Source organism: Fundulus heteroclitus, chromosome 14, assembly GCF_011125445.2.
Source record: "Fundulus heteroclitus isolate FHET01 chromosome 14, MU-UCD_Fhet_4.1, whole genome shotgun sequence".
Lineage (NCBI taxonomy): Eukaryota > Metazoa > Chordata > Actinopteri > Cyprinodontiformes > Fundulidae > Fundulus > Fundulus heteroclitus.
In genome coordinates this window covers 27,111,274-27,135,123 of record NC_046374.1, presented here as the reverse complement: position 1 = coordinate 27,135,123, position 23,850 = coordinate 27,111,274, and the positions used below count along the sequence as shown (strand labels likewise).

The 23,850-nt window shown below is 39.5% G+C and overlaps 3 protein-coding genes across 3 annotated transcripts; 1 reads left to right on the top strand and 2 right to left on the bottom strand.

The window, feature by feature from the left end:
- Positions 1 to 4,123: 4,123 nt before the first annotated feature.
- On the bottom strand, positions 4,124 to 5,152 carry LOC105916001 (endonuclease domain-containing 1 protein-like). The gene is made up of 2 exons (XM_012850293.3): positions 4,862 to 5,152; positions 4,124 to 4,727 (listed from the first exon to the last, which is right to left on the bottom strand). The coding sequence occupies exons 1-2, from the start codon at positions 5,150 to 5,152 to the stop codon at positions 4,134 to 4,136; spliced, it is 885 nt and encodes a 294-aa protein (XP_012705747.2). The 3' UTR covers positions 4,124 to 4,133.
- Positions 5,153 to 8,539: 3,387 nt separating this feature from the next.
- si:dkey-85k7.11 (endonuclease domain-containing 1 protein) lies at positions 8,540 to 12,439 on the bottom strand. The gene is made up of 2 exons (XM_012850294.3): positions 12,029 to 12,439; positions 8,540 to 9,841 (listed from the first exon to the last, which is right to left on the bottom strand). The coding sequence occupies exons 1-2, from the start codon at positions 12,386 to 12,388 to the stop codon at positions 9,209 to 9,211; spliced, it is 993 nt and encodes a 330-aa protein (XP_012705748.3). The 5' UTR covers positions 12,389 to 12,439; the 3' UTR covers positions 8,540 to 9,208.
- Positions 12,440 to 14,186: 1,747 nt separating this feature from the next.
- Positions 14,187 to 18,226, top strand: LOC105916003 (perforin-1). The gene is made up of 3 exons (XM_021309411.2): positions 14,187 to 14,204; positions 14,744 to 15,266; positions 16,839 to 18,226. Exons 1-3 carry the CDS (start codon positions 14,198 to 14,200, stop codon positions 17,917 to 17,919), a joined length of 1,611 nt encoding a protein of 536 aa, XP_021165086.2. The 5' UTR covers positions 14,187 to 14,197; the 3' UTR covers positions 17,920 to 18,226.
- Positions 18,227 to 23,850: the final 5,624 nt, after the last annotated feature.

Here is a 23,850-nt window from a genome sequence, read left to right as displayed (position 1 = left end):
AAAAGAAATGTAACATGCACACAACAAAAGTTACATTTACTCATTTTTAACTCAGTTTTTACAGCCAAACACCGGTTTAAGGGAATGAGGCCTGGTGCGGCTGAAACCGGCAGCTATCTGGCTAAGCCGTAACTTTGAGTTTAAGTAACAGGATGATTGTGAAAATGTTATGTATGCTTTTAAAAATGACGTGTTCAATATATTCATAGCTTATTCGTACAACTATTTTTAATGCATTGCACCTTTCTGGTAGCCTCGTGAGACCATCCTGATCTCGCGAGCTTTCAAGGTTTCACTCGCAGATCAGTCTGGCTACTCTCCGTTAAAGAAAATTTGGAGCCGTTCACCAAACGAACGTCCAATCAGCGTTGGCTTTGAGGCGGGTTGAGGTGTGACGCAACGGGAAGCGCGACAGTTCAGTCTAAAGAACATGGCGGCTTCAGCCGATGAAACTAGCGTTAGCGTGGCTATCGAGCAAGTTTTATCGGAATTACAGAGTATTTCTTTACTGAGCTAACGAGCCTTTACCTGCAGCAGCAAGAGTAGCTTGTGCTCGTAACAGAGCAACGACGAAGCATGTTGACGAGTACGTCATATGCTTCGTTGATCTGATTGGTTTATTTGGCCCATCTATCACCAACATAGGCCAATCAGCTAACCAGTATTTTCGCCCCTCCCCAAAATTACTTCAACGGAAGGTTTCCAGATGTATATGCGGAGCAAATCCATCTGGCGGAGTCAGGTAACCTTTCTGGAGGCCTATATACCATTCCACAACTAGGTTTAACTATTATTAATAGATAAGAAGAATCTAAAAGGGAAGCTTTTTCAAAGCTGGAGTTCACAGTTTGTTTAATTGTTAACGCTGATCCAAGGATCCCTCTGCTTAGATGTTGTCTGTTATTGAGGCCATGTGTGCACGAGTTTTAACATGTCTTTTGTCTTTTTTTTTTTGTTTGTTTGTTTGCTGCTACTTTCTGGGGAAATGTTACAATACTTTCATTCATTTCTGTTTCTTTTATGTGCTGTATGCATTACTATACGTCCTGTTCATTGTTGCAATACAATGCTACATATACTTGCACTATTCATCTGATCTTACATTTTTATGTGTGTGTGTGTGTGTGTGTGTGTGTGTGTGTGTGTGTGTATGTGTGTGTGTATGTGTGTATGTGTGTGTATGTGTGTGTGTATGTGTGTATGTATGTATGTATGTATGTATGTATGTATGTATGTATGTATGTATGTATGTATGTATGTATGTATATATATATATATATATATATATGTATGTATATATGTGTATATATATATATATAACTGTATTTAATTTGGTTTGCAGCTATATTCCTGACTAATGATAAATACATTGTTTCTCTGTCGTCTTCTGTTTTTACTTGCAACAAAATTTCACTCATACGTACATAGTGAATGTGCTGTGTGCTGCTCTAAGCTTTCTGATCGCTCCTCTAAAAGGACTTAAATCTTTCTTATCATGCAGCTTGATGCGTATCATCTCCTTAGTCACCATATTTATGTTTATAAAATTCATTCTGATGGAGGTAAAGACACTAGCCCCCATAAAGGACATTTCCACCCAAACATCTACACCAGGCATGTCCAAAGTGCGGCCCGGGGGCCATTTGTGGCCCCTGTACTGATTTTGCCCCCCAACTGCATCCCAAGAAAGATTTGGTCCCCCAGCACAGATGGCTGATGCAGATGGAAAATTTTAGTTTTTAATTAGATCAAAATATTACAGAAAAGTTCAAATCCTACAATTGAAAATGTTAAGTACAACACAAAGTCTTCATCTTTTAATAAACACACTTTTTACATTCTCTTTACTATTTCATAGTAACATATATCCAATTACATTTAATTACTCTAATGCAGACTTTGGTGCATTAAAATATTCTTTGAATTCAATTCCTAAAATTGGCTAATTACAGCATTTTACCAAAATACTGTTCTTATATTGCTAGATTAAAAATGGTAAAGTTTATTATTCTCAAAGAGTCAAATTAAATTATTCAAAATCATTTGCAAACTGGATAACCATCTTTTAATACAACAATTTTTTTTTACCTTTGGATCTACGATGATTTATACATTAATTTCCTACAGAAAATCGGACTAATTTATCTAATTAAGATATTTTGTAGGGCAGTTTAAAAAATTAACATAATTTATTGTGGTTTAAAATTTTTTTTTTTCATTTTTTGGCCCTCGAGTTCCTTTGATTTGAAATTTTTGGCCCATGTACCGAAAGGTTTGGACAGCCCTGCTCTACCGGATGCTCAGTTGGACTGTCTTGTAGACCTACAAGACAAATTAAAAGAAAATTTCTGAATGCATTTCTGATCTAAATGACTTTAGGTCTTCGTCATCACATTTCTTGCTGAAATAGATATTTTGACTGATTTAGGATTCCCACATTGGGACATGCAACGTTTCTTAAAAGTTCTGAACTTTTATAGTGCATCTTCTGAAAGCATAATTAACACATTAACATCTGCACAAACAACACAGTGCATTATTCTTTAGTTATTTCCTCTGGGTTTAATGTAATGCATGTAATGCATACAGGGTTGAATTTGCTGCCAGCAAAAAGGAGTGAATGATTTTTAATTAATTGTGCTACATTACCTTTAAATCAATTACACGTATACATTTTACATTGAATGCATTGTTAATGACTATTATTTCCAAATCCATTAATAACCTTGCAGTAATATTTTCATCTTACCCGTTTCTTTTGATGTAACCAGCATGAATCAGATCAGATTATTCATGCTGCGAAATGAAACAGAAAGGATTGGTCTTCACTTTAAGCTGCCCTCCATCTCTGACCTGGTCTCCTTCAAAGCTAAACTTAAGACCCGTTTATTTTAAAGGGCTTTTGATGTTTAACCATTAGTACTTTTATATTATTATACCTTTTTGTTGTGGTTTTACATTAACTAGCACAGTTCTTTTGTGCTCTGCATTTATTTGTTTTATTTTTAAAAAACACATTGGTCAAGGTGCTTTATAAAGTTTATTATTATGATTTATTGTATAAATTGCATCAGGTTGGATCTTAAGTGGTGGAAAACATTTAAAGAAGTACAGAATGGCCTCTGGCACCGGTTTTGGTGAACGTCCCTGTGATGAAAAAGTGTTTTTCACTTCTCAAACACTAAGACAACAATTCAGCGTCCTACCAGGATTTACTTCTTCCACCGAGAATAGCTGGCAGCCCTCAGGCTGACTTGATGTTTGAAATGAGAGCCTCCAAAGACAGCTTGATGTAATAGTTTATTACAACATAATATACCGATGCAGTTGGAGAGGCGATGTTAATTAGGTAAAATCACAAAAAAATAAATAAATAAAATAACAACATTTTCAAACAGTTCTGATCAGATGACAAAACAAAGACGAGTTTTTAAGCAAAGCAGGGGTGAAACGGATCCTTTATGTTCTTTTTGGATCTACTTTTGTTTCCCTTTTCATCTAGGTGCTTGTTTGCTGATAAATAAGCTGTGAGAGTGCAAAGCGTCATACTTTACTTTTGTGCTCCGTTTTTATTAACTTAAGATTTTTTTGGGGCTGTTTTATACCGACTCCAAACCTGGAGATGCAAAAGCACCCTGCCACTATTTAAACGCATCTCTTCTGCAACACATCTGAATGAGCCCATCAGCTCTGCAGACGCCTGGGAACGAGCCATTCATTTGAATCAGATGTGATGGAGCAGAGATGCATCTCTAAATGGAACCAACATGAACAAACTAACGACAACCTGATTGGTTGACTCAATAGTTTATAATTTAAACTCAGAATGGTTCGATCTAGACGATGAAGACGACTGCTGACGTGGTCTTGTCAGTCGTTTTCCTTCTTGTTTTCTCATTCTGTTGCACAATTTAATTTGAAAAATTATATATATAGTTCTGCCAAGACTTTCACACATTAAACAATCGTACATGTGAATGATTAAATTGTGTTTATCTGTTTATATTTTCATCCGGCTAGCTATTATGAGACACTAAGTGATTTCAACAGAAAGGAGCAACAGTTATTTGTATTAGGAACAGCTTTAATTTTCTTTAAACGCCGGTTAGCTGCCCCTCGTCAAAGTGCTTTGGTTAATCGGTTTTCCCGGATGACTGAGGGTCGCAGTCCCCGACAAAAATCTGAAAGTCCGGGTTCACAAACTTGGTGTTCTTGAGGAACTCCTTCAGCTTCTGCACAGAGAGCTCCACCATCTGGCTGGTGTCCTCCTGGTTCAGGCCGTAATGCGCAAACGACGGGAACTTGTAGCGCTCGGCAAACGGCGTGTTGTGGTCGTAGTCGGCGCAGCAGTAAGCCGACCACAGGTAGGCGGGCACCGCGATGCGGTTCATGTTCTCCCGGCGGATCATCGTCCCCGACGTGGTGATGCCGGTCACGACGTAGGCCGTGCCGCGGCAGTAGTTGTTGAGCCGTTTGCGGACGACGTGCTCCTGCTTGTTCCAGATCCTGTCGTTGAAGTCGGGCACCACGGGCACCACGTTGGTGAGGGTGTAGGTGGAGGCCTTGTCGTCCGGCTCGTTCTGATGCTCGTCCGGGTTCAGGGTCCCTCGCTCGTGGTATATGGCGTTGGTGTAGTCGTCCAGAACCGCCTGGGCGTCTTCGAAATTCATGTGCATGTAACCACGCGGGAAGGGCTGCATCTCGTCTGTGCCTAAAGAAGTGGACAGCTGTGCAGACAACAAGCAAAAATAAGAGACTTAAAATTATTACAGTCGTCGTGAAAGGAAGCATGCCCTCAAAAATAATGGTTTCTTGATTCAGTGCTTTAGTTTCCCATGCCAGCCTTTTCGGTTTTCCTTACCTGAGGCTCGTACATCCAGGGAACATCTATGCACTTCTCCCCATCGGAGCGTTTGAAGGTGTAGGCGGAGTAGATAGGGATGTGGTCCTCGGTGCTGTACAGGGTCACGTAGCGCGGCTTCTTGTTGTAAAACTGACAAATGTACTTGACGGAGTGGTGCTCCAGGCCCGTCGGCGGCGTTCCCATGTAGAGGAACGCCCTGCACTCCGGAGACAGCTCTTCCTCCACTCGCCCTCGCACCGCCGTTGATAAGCTGGCCAGCAGGAGACCCACCTGCAGCCAAAGCGCCATCATCTAAATGCTAAACGTGAACGGATGTGTCCGACCCGGATCCAGAAGCTGCTGAATGTGCCTGAGCGCTGTGTCCCGTGGTGATCAGTGGCAAACGCTAACGCAGGTTTCACACCTGCCCTTCTGTGTAATCTGGAGACAGTATGCAAAGCAAATGCTTAACAGCCAGTGGCATTGGTTCAAATGTATCCACTACTGGTGGGACGAAGGAGAGACCAACTTAGTTGTGGTTCGTCAAAGAAAATGTTTCATTGATTTAATGTTAGAGGTTCGGAGCAGTATGTTATCAAAGTACCAATATCATCAAAGATTAAAGAAACTCCATCTATTTGCAACGTTCTTTTAAGAGTAATATCTTATTAAAGGGAACATATCACGCTTTTCCATTCTTCCTTTTCACATTTAAATAACTCAACTGTGATCTATATAAAGTGGAAATGCAATGCTTTGATCTGAATTCCTCGTTATTTTACCCCCACATTCCCCCTTTTTACCCCTGTTTTTACCCCACTCCGCCCCATTTGGCCATTTTCTGCCAACCCATGACTTATCCACTTATAGCTTTGGCGGCCTTCACCTTGGACTACAAAATCGCTCAGAGAAATAAAAAATTGTGGATTTGCAAGACCGGTTAGCTGGAAGTCCACAATCTTGTTTGGTGGCTCTGCAGCAGACACTGTTGTGTAATTCTTCAAAAAACCCAATAGAGAATATAGAGAAAACTGAACAGCGTTTAAAATTTAACCCAAACAGAATATAAAGATATCTACGTAGCTCCAGGAGAGACTAAATTCACATTCTCTGCACTCCTAGAGACTCCATGTACACAACAAGATGTATTTAAGGTCTATAAAATTGAATTTTAAATGACATGTTCCCTTTAAAGGAACTTTAAATATTCGGTAAGCCTTCAATGTTCAGACTTAAAGGACATGAAAAGCGTTTGGCATTTGGTGAGCTAAATAAGGTTGTGCCGCCAATAAGCTGACCTTTTATAATCAGTCCAGATTCGCCTCATGAATATCTAAGCGGCTGCCTTTGTTTTTCACTACAAGCCAATAGTATGGCACACGCTATAGGAGTAATGGCCTTTTCCAGAGTATACTCGATTCCAAATCGACTTTGAGGCACTAGAACAGGAAAAAAAAATCCATAAATACGGCAATATCCATCTGTCTCATCCTCTAACCTGCTTCATTGAACGTTGTCATTCTCAATAAACCAGTCTGGGATGACTTCAGCTTTTTGAGATATTGTGCATGCATGTCATTTTCTTCTTCATTATCATTGTTGGGATTACACCTGGATCTGGTTGTGTATGCAATGACAATAAGGGACTCTCATCTCATCTGGTGCATTGTCCTGCAGGAAGTAACCAGAAGTCAGAGACAAGAACTGCAGGTGGGCGTGGTCAGCAACAATCTGCAGGAGTGTGGAGTTTAGGCAATGTCGAACCCGAACTGATGGGTCCAAAATGTGTCAGATAAATGCCTCACAGCGTTAGAACACCCCCCAGCACCCTGGACGGTTGATACAAGGCAGGATGGATAGAAAGTCAAATGATGTTTACCCCAAATTCTGATCCCGCCTGCAGCTGAGAATCAGACTTAACGGATCAGGCAATGCTTTTCAACCTCTTACTGTCCAGTTTTGATCAGCCTGTGTGAATTATACTGTAACTTCATGCTTTGGACTAAGAGAAGCAGCACCCAGTAAGTTCTGATGCTGCTGCAGCCAATCGGCTTTAGGGTTTTATGTGTTTACGTGTGTCCAGAGATGTAATTATTTGGGTTACTGTTGCTTTTATGTTCTTTCGAACCACTCTGCAGATCATCCTCTGATACAAAGAAGGCTTTTTTTTTTCTACACAATTGGTTGTCGGTGGATATTTTTGGACCGTTCCCTGTAAACCCAGAAGATTGTAGCGTCTTTGTTGTGCCAACAGTCATTGGAACACAGATACCCAAAAATGTGCTGAAAGAGTCTGTTTGTGAGCTTTTTAGATTTATTTTGTGCGCTTCTCAAAGTAATTAATTTCTCCTGATCATATCAATGTGGTGTTTGTGTGGCTTTTATATTGTATATTTCATTACACTTTGGTGAAACATATTATCAGTGTATTTATGCCGTCAAAAATTAAAAAAAACTATCTCGACAATAGTGTCACCATATTGAGGGAACCGAGCATGCATCTCTTGAGATGTTCTTTAAGTCAAAGCCCTCTGAAAGGCCTAGATGGATTGGCATTTAGGAAACTTAATATTCATGTGCCGCCAACAAGCTGACCTTTTTATACTGAGGCCAGTTTCTCTTTCTGAATATCTAAGCAGCAGTCAGTATATTTTCCTAAAAGCAGAGGGCAGTCTGGACGCCTTAGGGATTATACCAATTTAAATCAACCCTGATAAATATGAGGTTCTGTAGAAGTTAATCTGGTTAGCTCTGGCTGTGATCACCTTATGTTTGAAGCCAGAAAGCCCATCTGTGCCAATAAATAACTTTTGGGTAATTACACGTTTGGGAGGAAACTGGAGTATGCAGAGAGAACAAACATGTGTGATGAAAACCTGGAAACTCTATGCAGAAAGACCCCAGACTTGGATTCAAACCTGGGACCTTTTTGCCGCAAGGCAACAGCGCTAACAGCTGCACCACTGTCAACCCCTTTTTAAAATCTTTAATGCATTTTCTTAATGGAGAGCATATATATTTTACATAATATTTGCGTTTTAGTTTTGAAAATCTCTTGTATGTTCCATTGATGCAAAAATCATATCATACACAAGAAATAAACATAATTTAAATTAAACTTAGCATTCTGGGCCTGAAAAAAAGTGGAGCTTCTTGGATACTGACTGTCTGAAGTAAGCAAAGGAAAGTGGCAATTTATTCATCCACTTTTATGTTAAAGAAATATTTAATTGAAGGAATCACTGTTAATGCTTCAATTTATCTAATAGAATTGACTTGACATCAGCCAGCATCACTGGTAATCAAGTGTAATACTCCATGTTCTGTCTCACAAAGAGATGGAAATTTCTTAATGGTGAGTCACCTTCTTCATTTGTTTTAAAATATTTGCTTCTTGAAACAACTCCTTAAACATCACAATTTAAATGTATCTAGATAAATAGATGGCTAGATAGAAGGTAATATGGAGGAAACATTATAAAGGACATTTTATTTGACAGATTTTTATTCAATTGCTTGTTAGATACAACATAATTTTGCTTTGTAAACAACAAATAGATGCAGTTGTAGCTGAGGGCCAGATTAATTAATTTGTAATATCCTGTTTACATGTTTTGTTTTTTTATATTTGTCCAATAAGTTCCAGCGGAATATAAATTAATCAATTTCTTTTTTTAGGATTTAAAAAGATTACAAAATAAATGTATAATTGACATAACACACCATAACACACATACACAAAAAGAAGTAAAAAATAATAAAAATAATCTTACATTTTAACTTACATAACTGTCTAAATGTTATTTGCTTGTCGTTTCTACTATACAAAAAGCAACTTACTAATGTTGCGTCAAAAAGCACTTTGGGTTTAGCCTGTAATCACATCATGGGCGCCGGCGAACTCGATGTAGGAAGTGGAAAGACAACATTTGATTTTGTCAAACTTCAAGGAGCGACAAACAAAAGTGAAGTAAACCATCCCTTTGACAATGTTTTTTTTTTCCTGTTTATTTTTTTCATTGTATCAACTAGTATTTTTCTCTTAGGGGACATTACATACAGAGAAAAATCTAGCTTGCTGCAACATTTTCTGTCAGTCTGAGTGCCTGCCTGCATGTCTTTCTTTCTTTCTTTTGCAAACCCAGAACTGGGAAATATGAGTTTCCAGTGAATGCAAGATGCCATTAATTTGTCCAGCAATTCAGCATTCAGCAGAAAGTACTTTATATGGACACAATCTATCTGAACTTGGGAGACAATTTAGTTTTTGATCAGCCTTCCACAAAAATATACTATTTTAATCAAAGCACGTGAAGCTTATACTTTAACACTGTAATGGTTTAAGGTAATTAGTAACCGTCTCATTTATACAGGTTGCAGGTCAACACTGGGCAGGTCTCTCCTCTTCTTATCGACGGTGTTTCCTGACACGCAGCCTTTGTAGAAAACAGTCACGTCACTGTCAACATCTGTTTGGCTCCTCAGGAAAGTCTCCAGCTTCTTTAATGGCACCTCCACCACACGGTTGTCAGTCTGTTCATTCAGGGCATAGCCTCCGTAACCGGGGAACATGAACCTCACCTCATAGGGTGAGTTACGGTCAAACCTGGGGCAGCAGTATCCCATCCACACGTGTTTTGGTATGGAGAGACGGTCCCTGTTCTCCCGCCTGACCGTGGCCCCTGACACAGTTACTCCGGTCACGATGTAAGATTGACCGTGGCAGAAGTTGTTCAGGCGCCGGCGGATGGTGTCTAAGTAAGGGTTCCAGGAGGTCTCCAGGAAGTCTGTGATCATAGGAACCACGTTGGTGAGGGTGTAGGTAGAGGATTTGTCGTCCGGATCTGCTTGGTGCCGGTCAGGATTCAGTGGGCCACGTCTGTATTCCACGGCGTCTACGTAATCCTCCAAAACAGTCTGGCTGTCCTCAATGAGGGGAGGTTTGTCCTCAGTCATAGGAAGCACCTTCATGTTACCGTTCTCATCGTCAGACACCAGCTGTAGGATAAAGACGGAAAACGTTATATGCTTACCCGCTGCAGAAAACATCATATTACCAAGACAAACACAATTAAAACATATCGGGGGGTATTTCTCAGCTATGGTGCAATTGATTATTTTTAGTGAATACATTTGCATTTTCCACATTAAAGGAAAAAAACATTCATTTAGCTTAAGAAATGAAAAAGATGTTTAAAATTCTGAGAAATATACCGACTTACACTCCGACTAGATCAGGGGTGTCAAACATACCGCCCGTGGGCCGGATCCGGCCCGCCAAACTATTTAGTCTGGCCCTGTGGCTAAATGCATTATCATTATAAAAATATATATATATATATATATATATATATATATATATATATATATATATATATATATATATATATATATTTTTTTTTTTTTTTTTTTTTTTTTCCAGTGTCCTGTCTGGCAATGTGGCAATAAGATGCCACAAAGAGCTCATCAGATTTGACTTTCACAAGTGGACAAGATAAAAGGAAGAGAATGATACAACAATTATTGAAAAAAACATGTACTTCGTTTAATTGAAAATCTGCAGTTCCTATATTGTCCACGAGGTGCGCTGTGTTTTAATTAGCAGATTAAGCTTCAGGTGTGGGAAAATTCAAATCATTTCTTAATTTTTATCTGTTTGATGTATTTTATCATGCAGGACAGTGTTTTTAAGTTCCAAAAAATGTGAATAAATGTTTTTCAACATTGTATAATCACTTTGATCAGTTCTTATGCATAATGCACAAGTAAATGTTTAACTGAGTAAAAGTATTGTTGAAATTGCACATACTTTTCTTAAAAACGCTGAGGGTATTAATGATATATTGTGTAAAAGTGAAATTCATTTAATATAAAAATCAACAACAAGTCCACATTTATTAGTTATATTTAATCTTGCAATGAGTTTACTCGTGTGGCCCTCTTGAGATCAGATTAAGCTGAATGCGGCCCCTCAACCAAAATGAGTTTGACACCCCTGGACTAGATGTATGAAATGTCTTTACAATTAGTGATTAGCCTGAGCTAACAAGGTGGAGCTTAAGCTTTGTTTGTCTGGGTGACAAAATGCTTTGCTGCTTTCCATTTGTCTTCATAGTCGATCTTTGAACAAGGCCACATCCAACCTGATTGGATTTCCAGTTCACAGTCAGAAAACCAGCAGGATTGGCTGATATTTGTATTCAGAGTCATCTGGTTTTGATACTTGCTTCATCCTTGCAGGGTCCAAGGGTGACTGGTCCCCATCATGTCTGATGGTCACGTCACCAGAATCACAGACACAAACAGCACTACTTTGCGTGCACACGTGCATATTTTAGGGTGAGAGACCAGTTAACCTATCATACATGTCTTCTGACTGTGGGAGGAAGTTGGAACTTCTGACGAAGATGGAAGTCTTCGTCAGAAGTTACTGTCGAAACATGTCATGTACAGGGCGGAATTATCAATAAGGGCCAGTGGGCCAGTGCCCAGGGGCACCAACCATGGGGGGGGGGGGGCACCACATGACACATGCTTTAAAAATATATTTTTCATAAATTGTTATATTATTTACTTGAAATTGTTGAAAGACCATGCATTATTCGTTTTGTGAACACTGATGTCACAATAATAATAAATGATAAATAAATCAAGATATTTTTGATTTCAACATTTTAAAATGAGATATTTGAATATTGCTCACTGCTCATAAGCCTACATGTAGTTGTGTAAGTTAGTAAATCATAAATTACATTACAGAAATCCCCTTGATTATGTCTGATGTTTTTGACCGGAGGACAGCACGGGTAAGGGGGGGGGGGCTTTGAGGTATAGTGCCCAGGGGCACCACATTGTCTTAATATGGGCCTGTCATGTATGTTTTAGACCAAACAATGTGTCTGATAACAGAAGAAACAAAAGAGTATATTGAAAGTATAGACACTATAAACTTACTTGGAATGTAAAGACTGAGCACGTCAGCAATATACTTTATTTGCTTGAACTCTGTGCTGTTTAGCTTTGGAGTATATATTGAAAACACAGAGCAATTTTAAGAGTTTTATAGCTTGAGACTGTTTAGTCTATAAAAGAAACATTTAGTATTATCTAAGAAGGTTTTTCCATAATTTCTTGGATTTTCACAAAAGATTTCAAATAAGCCACGTAATGTTCTGGTTTCTCTACCTGAGGCTCGTACATCCACGGTGTGTCTGCCCTCCTCTTCCCGTCAGACTTCTTAAAAATGTAAGCTGAATACAGCGGGAGACGGCGACCGCCGTCGTACAAAGTGGCGTAGCGCAGTTTGTCGGCATATTTCTGGCAGATCCTCTTCAGGCTCGTCCCTCTGATCCCGGCTGGAGGTGTTTGCATGTAGAAAAAATGGCTGCAGTCCCTGAAGCTGTTGGAAACGGAGGCGCTCGCCATCACAGCAGTGAAGGACAGGAAGTAGGCGCCAAACAAATGCATCCTCACACAAATGGAGAGAGAAAAAATGGAGCAACAGGGCTTGAAATGTCTCCCATGGACAGGAAGATATTCCAGCATTATAAATGCTAATTTTAATGACTTGTCCTGCGTTTGGTGCTGCTCTCCGTCTAGTGGAGTGTAATCGCAGACAAAGTATGCAAATCGCCGGAGGCTTAGACTGCTTCTATTGGCTGGTTAAAACTTATCTCCTCCAACAATTACAGTGCAGCCAAGCATCACTGAGCTCACTGTAGACAATAAAACTCTGCACTCAGACATGCTTTTTACATATTTCTACTCCAAACAAACTTGTGCCTTGTAAAATGTGTGTTTTATTGGGGTTTTATGTGATTGACCGATAATTCAGTTTAACCAATAGCCTTCGGAAGTCATCCATGAGCAAAAAGAGTCCAAGTTTCTGCATGAGATGGAGGCCTCTCAGTTTTCTATTAGGAAATATTAGTAAACAAACAACATCATGATGAAATGTAAGAGATAAAGATGCAGAGAAGCCTAAAGCAGGGTTAGAATACAAAACAACACCCAAAGCTCGAAACGATACTGCACAGCTGCAAATCTACCAAGACACGGCTGTCCACCTCAAGTAGGTAGGCAGGACCAGGAGACCATTAATATGAGATGGAGTGATGAGGTCCATGGTAACTCTGGAGGAGCTGCAGAGATCCACAACTCAGTTTGACGAATGCTTTGACAGGATAGTTCAAAGTTTTGGATACAATAAATCTGGTCTTTGTGGAAGCGTAGCAGGAAGAATTGTGGAAAGAAAGCCATAGGAAGTCTTGTTTGCAGGTTGCTGCAACCCATGCAGGGGACACAGCCAACCACAATTAAATTATTTATGCTCAGGTGCAAAACTAGCACTGAAAATACCTCCCCCATGGCGAAACTTTTTGAAGGCAGCCTCATGCTGTGGAGATGTTTTTTTGCAGGGGATTGTATTACAATGAATCTCATTATAACACAGAGTATTTTTTAGTTGCACTGGACAAGCTGTGAAAACAGTCAAGGGGACTGAATGCTTGTGCAAGGCATTGCATCTTTTTTTACACCCCGCTAAATCTTCTCTGTGCAGCCTGCTATGTGTGTGTTAATCGCAAATTGTAAAATGCAACACCAGAGGGCTGGGTCTTCTGTACTGCCTCTTATTTGTTTGGCTAATTATTGTGATTGTCTAAATAAGAACGAAAGAATAAGAATAAAATTCTCTTCTACACAGAGAGAAGTCAATTACGAGTTTCCTTTTCCAAGCTCTTTGGTAATCCCACCACATTTATGTGCCGTTGGTTTTGTTTTTAGGAATAAACTATTTGGGTTTAACGTGATTTTGATTATTTTTTTAAACCATCGTTTGATATTTTAAGAAATTGAAAAGTGGTTGACCCCTGGCTTGAGCTGCGCATAAACCCAGGGCTTGAGCTGCTGTGCTGTCAGGTCATTTTATTCTCCGTCAGGCTGGGGAATAATCTCACTGTGAGAAGACGTTCTGCAAAAACCTGAGCTGATCACACTTTTAGTACGCACATCTTAAATGTAACCAAACAGTTCCTCTGTTTTGATGCCTGACCTCCATAATGTTCTCATCTGTGGGCTTCTTCTTACAGCCAAACTGTGATCAGACAGTTCCTTTAATAAAGATGTTACATCAGATTAAGTTGACATGTCCAGTCGCATGCTAAAAGACCTCCTTATATAGATAAAAATATGATGTGTAAATGTTTAATACATGATGAAAACGTCAAGTAGCGGGCGTAATACCATATTAGGAGAGCATTGCAAGGACTAATATGGTAAGCATATAAAGTCACAAGGACTTTATATGCTTACCAGACACCTACCAGACGTCTCATGACGAAGCTAAAGACAGACATGTCAGGTAGGTCTCTGAGTCCAGCTGATATTGCAATTAGATTTTTTTAATTTTTTGCAGTGAATATTTATAGCATTTCATAATAATATTTTCATTCATTTAGCTGTTGTTTGTTGACTTATCAAACATTGAAACTTTTTTAGTCTCTCAAAAAGTATCTATCTATCCATCCATCCATCCATGGCAAATTGCAGGGTTTTTTTCTTTGAGAAAGAAAACAGCTTACTGTTTAAATTCTTTACTCTAAGTTTCCTTTTGTGTGCATTTAATCTTTTTTTTTTTTTTTAGAATAAACGTGTTTCAGATATCATATGGAGTGTCTGAAGTTTAAAACCTGACATAATTTCACTGAAACCATAATTGCTAATTATTTTTGGTGATGGAATATAACCCAAATGAGCGCGGAAACCACAGTGGCATACATTAAGATTTCCTCACGTTTGAGATTATTAAAAATACTGAAAGACTGATTCCTGTATTTAAATCCAATTGATTTGCACTGTGGTCATAATATTAAATCAACTCATTATTTCCTTTACTTCCAGCCTCTCAGTCGGTGCTGTTTGCAGCCTGGCTGCTTTTGCTGCCTGCCTCCCACTCGGCTCCCACTGAGCTCTCCTGCACCTCAGCCCAAGCTGACCGGTGCAAAGCTGCAGAAAGCGCCCCTGGGTCCATGCTAGCAGGACAAGGCTTTGATGTGGTCACCCTGCAGATCAAGCCGGCCTACGTCATCGATATGAACACCTGGCAGAGGCCAAACGGCTCCTGTACTCTGTGCCAAAACACCCTCATGAAGAAGCAGTGGCAGAGGCTTCCCGCCGCTGTGGAAAACTGGAGGTGTCTGAAAGGAAACAGCACATTATCTGCCAGCCTGTATGGATCCAGTAAAGCCTTCATCCTGGACAGCCTCACAGATGTGGGGCCCAGCTGGAAGCAAGGCTTAGATCTAAACGACAGCACACTGATAGTGGGGGGGACGCAGTCGGAGGCCGCCCGGACCGTCACTGATCGCTCCAACCAGGATAAGTTCAGCTTTGTTAAACAAGAGCTGTGGAGATCCTATTACAGGTGAGAAATAAAAATCAACAGAACTTTATACAGATTCAGTAAAGTAGAATAAATACTGAAATAATTTGTAGGATATAAATCTTGTCCAACTTGCACACTATCTATATTTAAATTATAGCAAAAACATGTAAAATCAACAGGGTAGTGATCTCACTTGGTCATACTTATCTTTTCAGTTTTTGACCTATTTTTCTTCCTTTTTATTGTTTCGAGTCTCCATCTATATATATATTTTAGGTCAAACTCTTATAATGATGAGAAGATTTTTTTTGCCTTTTTGGCAACTCAAATATTTAAAAAAAATCTACACAGTACAATTTTTTTTAAGAAATAGACATTCATTGACTAAACAATTAGTTACTGAGGAGGAGCCCGCAGTTTTAGTTCACTACTCCATTTGGAAGGCAAGAACATCTTATTAAAAGTTTCAGCGTTTTTTAAACATTTCTTTCATTGCAGAGTGATGTCACAAATTGCATTTGTTGTCTCTAATGCTGACAATCATTTAAATAAGTACATTTAGTGATACGGAGAGTCAGTCCGATACTGTTTTTGTGTAGAATTTAACTCACCAATGTAATGTCATTTGTCCTTAATGCTGCGCCAACATAGCGTTAGTTAAGAAAGCTACTATAATCCTATCCTCACCTGAAACACATTTAGTTTTATCATTTGTTTTCTAGAGTTATTCATGACTGGACGTGCACAGCAACAGTCATTAGTAAACTCACGGTATGGTCCAGCTGGTGAAGCTTTCATGTGAGCAAGTTAGCTGAAAGCTAACCTAGCATTAGCGTGTTTATTCTCTGTTTTGATATGACTTGTTGATAACTCAGCTCGTAGGATATTTCAGTGTGGTCTCAGTTAATTACGCAACTTCCAGAAAATGCTGTTCTCCTGCTTCATAAACTTGGTGCTTTGTTTAGGCGGACACATGAGAGTGACTGGCTAGGAGCTGCAGCAGCCAACGCAGTCTTTCTTTCACTATCAGCATCATTCATTATGACGGGTGAAAGCCGAGATTCGCGAGATCAACAAAAGCGTGCACAGCCTGCACAGCATACTTGCCCTTCATTCAGCATGCAGTATTATTTTGTTTTTTCCGTGACTTGTGCGAAACATGACTGCATCGTTCGCTAGGTGTGCATCTGAAATACATCAGATTTATGGGTTGAGTTTGGTCAGGGACCCAAACCTGGGATTGAAAGCTTTGCTGGAACTAAGATAATCTGTTATGGGGGGAAACAGCATTAAATTTGAAATTGAAACTTTGTTTTATGTCTATTTAAAGCATATCTAAATACCTTTTAAGTTGTGTGTCATTTGCACAAGCTAAGTAATATGAGCAAAAGTGCAAAAGTTTAATTTGAAGCTTTATTTCAATTTTAAGATGTGTACAATACATATTGAATCAACACTGTTTGAAATATAGTTTTTGCAAGCTTAAGAAATTTTAAATATGAAATTTATTTACAGAGTAACCCTAGCAAATGTCTTAAAAAATAAACTCTAAATATTATTTTTTTTTGCATCTAATGGTTTCTCTTGTAAACCGTTTTATTTCCACTTCAGTTACAGCGTGAGAAAAAACCCTCCGCTCAGCCCAAAGTTTGCCCAGTCCATCATGAGCCTCCCAGCGCAGTACAACGACACGACCCAGGTGAAGTACATGAATTTCCTGGCCACATTTGGCACTCACTCCATGCACAAAGTTGTTCTGGGTGGAAGAGTGAAGAGCGTCACCTCTGTGAAAACCTGCAAAGCAACGTTAGAGGGCTTTACTGAAATGGAGGTGAGAAACTGTCTGAACGTCGAGGCGGCTGCAGCGGCGGGTGTGAAAAGCCCTGAAATAAAACCCCAAAGGGTTTACTGCAGGAAGGCCACCAAGCAGCACCCAAACCTGAAAAGTTTTAGCAGGAAGTTCAATGTGAGATTCACTCAAGTGGTGGGGGGCAGCTCTGGTAACAAAACCAACCCACTCTTCTCTGTAAAGGACTTTGGAAAATGGAAGAAAGGTTTGACGAGGAAACCCGGCATCGTCGACTATAGCCTGATCCCTCTCTACCAGCTGGTTAAAGATCCATCGAGGAGAAGCGGACTGAAACTGGCGAGTGAAGACTACATCCAGAAAAACGCTCTGAAGAAACAGTGCTCTAACAACTGCGTCCAAGGCTCCACCCCCAGCTCCCACGATCCGTGCACATGTGCCTGCCGCCCCACCAGCCACGTCGGCAGCAACTGCTGCCCACTGCAGCGAAGCCTGGCCCACCTCACCGTCACGGTCAAGTCTGCCAGCGGCCTGTGGGGCGACGTGCTCACCAAGACCGACGCCTTCGTGAAGGTTTTCGCCGGCAACCAGACGTTCCAGACCTCCGTTATCTACAACAACGACGACCCGCAGTGGGACGAGGAGTTCTACCTGGGAACGGTGGAGCTGCTGCAGATGGTGGAGGTGAAGTTCGAGGTGTGGGACGAAGACGATCAGTGGTTCGACCGACAGGACGACCTCTTAGGGTCCTGCGCCGCCTCGGTCAAGGCGGGCTCGGTGACCTCTGTGTGTCCGATGAACCACGGCAACTTCTACTTCTCCTATACAGCCGAGTGTGCGCCGGGGCTGAGAGGAACCACATGTTCCGAGTACAGCCACCTGTAAGGACTGCAGCCAGGCAACGAAGGTTGTAATTGCCTGTGCAAATTCTCTGTTATCGCCACAGTAAACAGGCTTAAATCGGAGGCAACCGGACTTTCGCTTAGTTCTTTCTAAAAACGTTTCGACACCTATCCAGGAGTCTTTGTCAGTCCTTGTTTTAAAGGTGGGGTTCAGTTAGAAGGTAATAAGCAGTAAATAACTCTCTTGGTGTCTTTATTTAGTATTAATCAAGATCAGTTGTTCTGTTAAAGCTAACAGCGAATCAATCTCTTAAAGCAATTCCGATATAAATTTCCTGCCGATTGAGAGAGTATTTTTACACTACAAAAACGGAGCTAGAAATAAGTAAAATGTTCTTAAAATCAGTGTATTTGTCCTTGATTTGAGCAGGTAAATAAGATGATTTGCCAATGGAATAAGATTGTTGTACTTAAAACAGGAACAATTCATCTCCATCATCTAATTTCAAGTGCAGGATGTCTAATTATCTTATTTTAGGGATCAAAATACTCATTCCATTGGCAGATAATCTTTTTTACTTGCTCAAATCAGGGAAAAATACACTAACTTCAAAAACATTTAACTTATTTTTAGATCAGTTTTTGCAGTGTAGGAACATTTAGACTGTCATCTAGTTTGCATTGTGTGTTTATTTACTCTGGAATTATTCACACAGGAAATGGAGAAAAGAAGGGGTGTGCCACCAACAATCTTCCCAAGGGAAACATGTACTGAAACAGAACATGCTGAGGCTCAGTCTGAATACTCTTATAGAGGAAGGACACCTTAGCCAAAGTGGAAGTGTGTCAGCGATCGCCATGATAAGTCTGTCTGAATAGTGCAGTCAGTAAGGAAGGAGGTAGGAAAAGAAGCCTGTATGCCTTCTCCCGCGACTAGTTTTGCCTAGGACGACATCCCTTGCCAGCGCTAAGAACCTTTTAGTTATCCCACAATCCTTTGCATGACATCACGTATCAGCACAGCCACCTCACGGAAATCAACGAAATGTCTGGAGAGCAGAAAGCGCGCACTTTGTAGATCATTTTCCGAAGGCTGTAGGCCCGGATTTGACTCGCATCACCCATGAGCGTTTCCGTCACGCAATGATGTCGGACTGTTTCTGGTCAGAGACGCCACCTAAATGAAAGGTTAAGCTGTGTAAAAATCAGTGCAATGGAAACTATATTAAACTTCCATGATATTTTTCTTTTTTTAATGCTTATTTTATCTTACATCAAAGAGGTCTTGACAAGTTTTGTTCTCAGTGAACGTTTCACACAGGAAGAGCATCGGTGGCGCACCGCCTTTAACCTCTATTTCCTGTGTAAATAATAACAACCTTTTTTTTTAAAGCTAACCTCCAAATGAAAACATGTTGATGGTTTAAGGGTTTATGAAATAGTGACTGCATCAGGATATTTTTGAGACTAGATATGATTCACAACAGTAAAAGTCCCCCTGGGTCAAGACGTGAGCGTAAATGTTTTCTTCAACCTCTGAGACAATCTGGTTGGTCCCGATGGCTGCTTTTTCTAATAGCTTTGCAAATGTTTTACTTCTCTACAGTGCTGGATATAGGTCAGAAATAAAACACAAAATTCTAATAAAAATGATAACACTCAGATATAAATTTAATTAAAGCATTACTTAAAACAGGGGGCAGTATCTGTGAAAGGACCTACGCCAGAAAAACTATTTACAATCCGTCTTAAATAAGCCTCCTGAGGATCTTAACAGTCATACCCGGAAATCAAAATATGTAAAACATTAGGATGCATAAGCAGTGTTCATGCAAAATAATTTAAACCAAGAATTGAAACAAAACCCATATGAATATTTTAAGTAATTTTGAATTATTTTGAATTATTTATTTATAGTACTTTGATGAAATTATAACGTCATCTGTCATATCCTCTGATTTAATAGTAGGGTTACTATTAAATTATTTTTTTTTCCAGATAAGCTTGCTTTTGCAACAATAACAGTTTTAAGTTCTTCTACGTACCCCCAGTGGGTCGAGACAGATGACCGTTCATACTGGTTCTGTTTCTGCTGGAGGTTTTACCTTCCGGTTAAAGGGGAGTTTTTCTTCCCACTGTCGCTTCATGCTTGCTCAGTAGGAGGGATTGCAGCAAAGCCATCAACAATGCAGACGACTCTCCCTGTGGCTCTACGGTTCTCCAGGAGTGAATGCTGCTTGTTGGGACTTTGATGCAATCAACTGGTTTCCTTAGATAGGACATTTTTGACCAATCTGTATAATCTGATCCAATCTGTATAATATGATTGAATTTGACTTTGTAAAGTGCCTTGAGATGACATGTTTCATAATTTGGCGCTTTATAAATAAAATTGAATTGAATTTAATTGAATTGAATTGAATCACAATAATATTTACCTATTTTATTTTTACATTAACGTTTTCACCTGAATGGCTGAATGACCTTAGTGGAGGCAAAAACTGATTTGTGGAAACATTTATGACATTTTGTCTCTACGTTTTTTTGTTTTCTCTCTTTGCTTTTTCCATTATGTCTAGAAGTGGGCAACAGGAAAACGTGCGTCATGTTGGAACCAATTTAAAAGAGACGGGACTGAAGGGGACAGTTTTAACTAGAAGCCTCTGCAAAAGTCAGGTTTTACATTTAAGCAGGCCACAATTCAGCAAGATTTTAGGGGTAAATGGCTGTTCTCGATGTATGTAAAGCAATCGTAAGTACGGTAAGCTTGAAATGTCATAATGAAACATCTAAATGTCAAAGACGTTTTATGCATTTTTTTTCTCCTTTATATTCTCTGAAGCTTTTAAGCATGCATCTGTTCTGCTGTCACAATAATAAACCTTTGTAGAAGTGCCGTGTGTTTGTTTCAATGATAACAGTTTTAAGCTCTTCCACGCACTAAACCACATGCGTTGGACCTTTCTGGACCTTTAATGGATGTGTTCCATTTAGCAACACCTCTGAATATGCTGTGACTAAAACAGCCAACAGCCTGTTATGTAAAATTTGCACATCTTGCAAGAGACTTTCCTCCTCCAATGACAAACGAAACCTTTAAGCACGTTGTGAACCAGCGGCCTCCACTGCTACTCCGTAGTGACTTTAATAAAATGACATAGATAAGTTTAAAACATCTATGTTTGCTAGTATTGTTACAGTTAAAAAAAAAAAAAATCATTGTCATGAAAACATAAAAAGGCTACAGGGGGAGTTGAAGTTGGCTGTGCTTCCATTATTCATTTCATTATTCAGGCTTTTTTTAAAGTGTTTCCTGATGTTATTTAGCTGAACGAAGGGATAAAAGTTTGGGAACCAGTTTCAAAAAAAGAAAAGAAAGATTGATTTGTATTCACTTAGTTTTTTGATCAGTGCCCTCCAGCATGCACTCTGCACGTGCTCAGGCATTCTTAGCCTGTAGCCAATACCAAAATACTCCAACATACTAAGATGTGTCTCATTAAATTAGAATAGCAGTGAAAGTCCATTTATTTCTGTAATTAGTTAATCAGTTAAGCAAATGAAACTCAGACATATAGACAGTCATATTCAATAAAATCGGAATCAAAGTTCTGATGCGGCTCGTCTGTTAATTTCAAAGGATATTTTAAGGCCTTTACTGCCAGGAAGAACATTAGGCTTTCTTGGATTTTAATTACACGGGAGTGTGTTCCCAGCGAGTGTTTCACCTCTTTGCTCTCAACACCTGGAGAGACACTTTCTACTCAACCTGCGACCCTTAAAGTATAGTTGGCCTCTTCTAGGCTTTATGTTTCACTGGCCGGATGATTTTTACCCGATACTTGTCTGCTTGTTGTTCCTGTGATGTCCTCAAGTTTGATCTGCGCTCTGTAAGATGAGAAACTATTAATAAAAAAGTAAAAAAAAGGACCCTTTTAAAATAACAACCTTTAGGCTCATGTTGAACTTTTTTTTTTCGTTGATCCCACATTTCTGGATATTTTTTTTCTGTTTATTTTTCTGATGTTCTAATCAAGTATTGTGTTTTCAGGAGCTGGAAGCTGAAAAATCATCATTAATACAAATAAAGGCTTGAAATCATCAGTTTGCATGTAATTAATCTAATCTATTTCACTTAGTGAACTAAGTTACTGAATTGAATTAAATTCTCAGTGATATTGCAATCTATGAAATATGACGGTACATTGGATTAGTTGTCATGTTTTTTTTTTTTTATGATTGTGGCTGACAGCTAATGCAGAATATTTCACAAGACCACTAAAAAGAAACATTATGTTACGGCTCACACAATGGTGCCATGATCTGATAGTTGTCCAGGAGTCAATGATGCCCTCAATGACAGGCATGTTGCTCGACCTGCAGCCCTGCATCTCAGTAAGAACACATTCAGAGGGACCCAAATGACAAATTAATTACATTAATTATATTTATTTAAAAAAGCCAGATTTGTTTGTATTGTATTCCATATAATCAGTGTGCGAAATACCTGTCAATATTTGGGGGGGGGGTCCCCATTTCCCGATTGTTGCGCAATACCGATGTAAATTTTCTCAATATGCAGTAGGCCTATAACATTACAATGTCAAAGTCAAAGTTAGCTTTAATGTCAATTCTTCACATTCACCAGACATACAAGGACTCGAGAGGACTTTCCCATTCACCAACAGTGAAACAGATAAAGTGCATAGGTACAACTGATAAGATCAGTTCCTAATACTAAAATTGAAACATTTTTAGTATTAATTGTTGTCAACGTTACGTCTTTCTTCTGTTTGGCACGCACATGGCTAATTTGCATCCGCAAATAGGATTGGCTGGCTCCACTTGGCACAAAAACAGAACATATTTCCCCCTGGGATCATGAAAGTATGTCTGATTCTAATTCTGATATTTGTGAATAAATTTTTTGAATTTTAAATACTGGACATGTTGAGCTTAAAATTTTTTAGAGACAAAAAATATTTCATTTTTAATTTTTTTGACACAATTTAAGACCTCCTTTAAATTTTGCTTTTGAGGCTTTCAGGGGGTCTTATGGGTTAATAGGGGGGGTTGAGCCCCCCCGAACCCTCCCGTATTTCGCACTCTGCATATAATCTCTACCTGCTTCAACACAATCTGACAATACATAGATAGATAGATAAACTTTATTCCGGACTCATGGTCCAATAAATGCATAAAAAAATAGATAACAGTAAAAACACAATACAAGTACCATTATCAATTAAATAGGAGCTTTAAGGAGACAGGAATACCAGTGTTTCCACATCTTAGACTGGTATCGGACTGCACTACATGTGGTGTCAGTAAGTAACAAGATGCATTTAACCTACAGATAAACTTGTACATTAACTTTCGTAAAACAGCAAGTAAGGTATTTCGTCTTGCTGTGACAAACATCTCACTCGCACTAGTCCATCTTGGCCGTTTCAAAACTACCCACAAAGCATCATTATAGGCCACCTGCAGCCTTTGCATGTTGGCTTTTCTATATGTAGACCACAGGTGAGCAGCATACAGAGAGGTACAATATACAATGACTCTAAAGAAAAAGAGGAAAACATTTTCTGTTATTTGCTCACATGCAGCATCACAAACTGCACAACTACACGCAGAGGCAGGGACGGACTCGATCATTACTCGAACGGGGAAACAGCCGAGAACACGGTTCATTTCAGGGCTGCAGCAGAGCCGACCGGAGGAAAAGGTAGAGGCGGCATAACCAAGGATGAAGTTAGAGGTGAAAACTGACTACTGACTCAGAATGGACTGATTGTAAGTTAAGGCTCATCGCTTATTAACTCAGCAAGACATGAGGTGGAGGTCTACTCTAATGAGCATCATCAGGGTCATCCCGAGGAACAGAGAGAAGAGGGACAGTTACGGTTAGATTTAGATTTAAAAGGTCTGGCTATGATTAAAAAAACAGCAGGAAACCTCTCTGGGAGCTTCT